This window comes from Puntigrus tetrazona, chromosome 18 (genome assembly GCF_018831695.1).
Source record: "Puntigrus tetrazona isolate hp1 chromosome 18, ASM1883169v1, whole genome shotgun sequence".
NCBI lineage: Eukaryota > Metazoa > Chordata > Actinopteri > Cypriniformes > Cyprinidae > Puntigrus > Puntigrus tetrazona.
Genome location: NC_056716.1, coordinates 16700503 through 16704461, shown reverse-complemented (window position 1 = coordinate 16704461; position 3959 = coordinate 16700503). Strand labels below are relative to the sequence as shown.

At 45.0% G+C, this 3959-nt stretch overlaps 1 protein-coding gene across 1 annotated transcript in view; it reads left to right on the top strand.

The window, feature by feature from the left end:
- The window catches only part of ctxn2 (cortexin 2), a 3690-nt gene extending 31 nt beyond the window's left edge, over positions 1-3659 (top strand). The window contains exons 1-3 of the mRNA XM_043264915.1: positions 1-810; positions 1003-1164; positions 1995-3659. The exon at positions 1-810 is cut by the window's left edge and continues 31 nt beyond it. Of these exons, the coding sequence (XP_043120850.1) occupies positions 2047-2292 (246 nt within the window). The 5' untranslated portion in view covers positions 1-810; positions 1003-1164; positions 1995-2046 and the 3' untranslated portion in view covers positions 2293-3659. The remainder of the gene's footprint in view (positions 811-1002; positions 1165-1994) is intronic.
- The last annotated feature ends 300 nt before the right edge of the window (positions 3660-3959 follow it).

Genomic DNA, 3959 nt, shown 5'->3' with positions numbered 1-3959 from the left:
ACTACCTAATAACTCTAACTCCACCCACTACACCCTAGCAACTACCTATTAACTCTAACTCCACCCACTACACCCTAGCAACCACTAAAAACTCTGACTAACCCACTACACCCTAGCAACCACCTTCAAACCCCGATACCAACAGTGCTCAGTAGATTACTTAGAAATTGTAATCTGTTACTGATTACAAATGTACACATACTAGGTAATGTATTCTGACTACTCCTTGATTACTTTATTACATGAATGTTTTCTATTATTTGTCAACATCATGGCATGTATTAAACATTCTATTAGGTCAGAGTTTCCTGAATGAAGTACAGGGGGTCTGTGAACCTGGAAGACTTTCCTAACGTTTAAAAGCAGTATTTTAGAAAGAAAATTTTGAGAGAGAGAGAAAGAGAAAAAAAGAATAATTGTGTGAATAATATGTTATCTATAAAAATAATAACTGTACTCTGATATTAGTAAAAATTCTAAAATCTAACTACAAGTCCTGTATTTTCACATAACCAGCACTGGACACCACACCCTAGCAACCACCGAGCAATGCCCTGGTAACCACCCTTGCGCTGCACTCACATATTCACCATGATGTAAAAAATCTTGTATTGCGGTACTGAATCGGCGGCATCGCTGTGCTTTGAAAAGCACGCTGCGCTGCATCAGTTACGCTGGAGCTTCTAACGACGCTTTAAGCACAACGTCTAGTTGAGTTACACGAAACCGACGCAGCAGCCCTAATCGAGAGCTACGTCTCAGCCTGCCGGGAACGTCACGTTTCAGGGGGAGCCAAATAAACAAGAACAGGTGAGCGCAAGAGCACATGCATGAGAGAAAACCAGCTGAGACTAACAAGTGGTTGCCAAGCGGAGGAGCAGGCAGAGAGAGAGAGAGAGAGAGAGAGAGTGTGGACACACAGAGCAGCTCACAAAGCGCAGGCGACAGCAGGGCTGTGAAAGCATTCAGTGGCAGATTTCTGACTCTCACTCCCCCCGCCAGCCTCTTTTTTTCAGGAGCAGTCAAGCCGATCCTGTGGAACTCCTGCTGGCTGCGCGCGGGGCTCGACGCGCTCTTCTGCAGTGATGAGGGCTACGACAGCGAGAGCAGGAACCACGGACTGACCGCCTACAACAGGTCTGACAGAATGAGGCCGAAATGAAGGTGAGACGCATTTGGTTTTTCAGCTCAGATGCATGTCGTTCCTCAGCCACCTGCTGCTCATCCACACCCACCCGCCTCTCTCAAACAGTTTCCCTCTGCATGTGAACAACACGCGATTGTGAGCATCGTCTCTCGGGTCGCAGCTGGAATGCAACAGGTCCCGGTGTCGTTCGCTGCATGTGCTGACTCCGATTAAAGATGTCGCCCGTGTGCTGTGATCTCTGACTCTGCAAAAGCTAGCGCTCCCGAGATTCCTCAAGTATAAATCTTGCTGCATCGCATTCTGAGGGAGTGCATTTTTTTGTTTTATTGTTGCAGCATTGTGTGCCTCTGAGAAATCTTATCACCCGCGATTAAACGGGCGCATGCTGTTGGTTACTAATAGAGAGCTGCATGCACACCGCAAGGCTTCATCTTTAGTCCCACCAGTTTACTTAAGATATAAGCGAGTGCGTTTGCATTAATGACTCGAGCCGCGATGCCCGAGGCTCTCTATTGTTAGAACTTTTCATTAATCATCCTCATTATCTTTAGAAATACAAACATCAAAAGAATGCAATTCAATGGAGAAGACACGACTCCCTCCTTGATTCACATTCGCTGTGTCCTGCCTTCACACCTCTCCTGTCTGTTGCATAACACTGGCCATATTTTCATGCACATCGCCGATTAAGACTTCAGACGAGTTTGCATGCTCCACAGAGTACCGCTTATTCAAATCGTTTTAAAACCTATTATTCTCGTGCATGCTAATTCTGCAGTAATTTAATGAAGTGCTTGTTGCCTGATTGATTCTGGAAATTAACTCCAAGCGTCTTCTACCTTCGCAGGCTGATCGCCAACCTACCGACACATGCAGGATGACCGGGCTCGTCGCAGAACATGTGTAGCGTTCACTATAACCACAGCCTCACGGCCATGAGTGGGAGTGACATCATGGCCTATTCTCTGAGCCTGGAGCAGAAGACGGCGTTTGCGTTCGTTGGGATGTTGCTGGTGTTTCTCGGCCTGTTGATTGTCAGGTGTTTCCGGATCCTGCTGGACCCCTACAGTAGCATGCCGTCATCCAGCTGGGGCGACGGACTGGAGGGCCTGGAAAAAGGGACGTTTGAATACGCTCTTACCTGAGACCACGTTCCCAAAGACGCCAACCCCCCCCAGGCCATGACTTGAGTCGTATAACACCTTTGCACCGTACGGGGGCATGCACACAGGATGCATTCGAGACTATTTTTAACTTGACACACTTTCCTAGAAATAGATCATTTTTGGTGATGCAATGGCCAAAGATGTCTACTTGATGCATGCACATAACGATAGGGTTGCAAAGCGGTGGAACATTTCAGAAACTTTCCAGAAATTCTGAAAGCTCTCCGGGACTGTTTTAGTAAGTCTTTGGAAATTTTCAAAAACTTTTGGAAAGTTTCCAGAAATTCTGCCCCTTTGCAACCCTATAGATTGACCAACAACATAGCAGCGATGGATCAGTAGAACGCATATCGTGTGTGAATTCATCCAAACAACACACACTGTGACGCATGTCCTGCTGTTACGACATCATACTTAGAGAGCCGTCGATTTTTGGAATATGATGTCATACCATTTAGCCACTGGGCATCTCAGGGAAGAGTAGAGAAAGACTTGAATTAAGATGGCACACGTGCAAGAAAATGCCAGGATGTAAACAGGGTAATTTGGCCCTTTCATTCACGATGTCCGTCTAGCTTCCACCCCGTTAGTAATGAAGTACAAAGACCACTTGCTTGCAATGCGCCAGGCAAATGTTTTTTTGTTTTCTGGCCTATCTCTCCTGTTTACCGTCTTCTGGTTTCTGGAGGCCAATCGAACTAAAACAACCCGCTGTTTCTGAGACGTACGAAGCTGTGAAGTCCTAACATCTCTGTAGACCCGTCTGTTTTTCTAGCAAATATTAGCAATCGGTTCCTCTTCACTTACTGCCTACGAAAACGTCTGCACACGAACCGCAGAGACTGAGAGTGAAGATTCTTGAATGTCACGTCTGAAATTGTGACACATCCTGCCACCTCCGTGTTTGTTTGTTTGTGTGACAGAGGAAGGGTGTGTCACCATGACAACAGCAGAAAAACGCGAGCTGGATGCGAGTGATGCACCAATGAAAGAGTAGCTCATCTCCAGTGTTCTAGTGCTGTGAATCTGCCTTACTGGATTTCTGTGCCTTCATTTAGCGATGGTAGCATATCTCTCACAGGACGATCTGTGTGTGTGTGTGTGTGTGTGTGTGTGTGTGTGTGTGTGTGTGTGTGTGTGTGTGCGTGCAGTGGGTTCATGTGATGATGAAAATGATGAAGACCACTGTTCTTTGTGATGCTGAGAAGGGCAGAACGTCCCTCGCCGCAATGGTCTGAGTTCATCTGCTGGAATAAAACAGATCTGGACCTTTTCCTCATGCTGCCTGTTCTTTCCCTACAACATCAAAATTCATTCTATTTACTTTCCAGAATCATGTTGCACGTCTTACTGTAAATTATTAATTAGGGTATGCATTCATTGTTTTGCAGTGATGCATTACTGCGCAGTTAAAACAATTACGCTGATTAACATTAAAGAGTACATTAATGTAAAGTTTACAGCAATAATATAAAATATGACCCTGGAGCGCAAAACCAGTCGAAAGGGTAAATATCAGATATTGAATAATTAATCTGAATTAAGCTGAATAATTAATCTTTCCATTGATGTATGGTTTGTTAGGAAAGGATAATATTTGGTAAGATATGAGTATTTGAACATTTAAATTTAAGGGTGCAAAAACC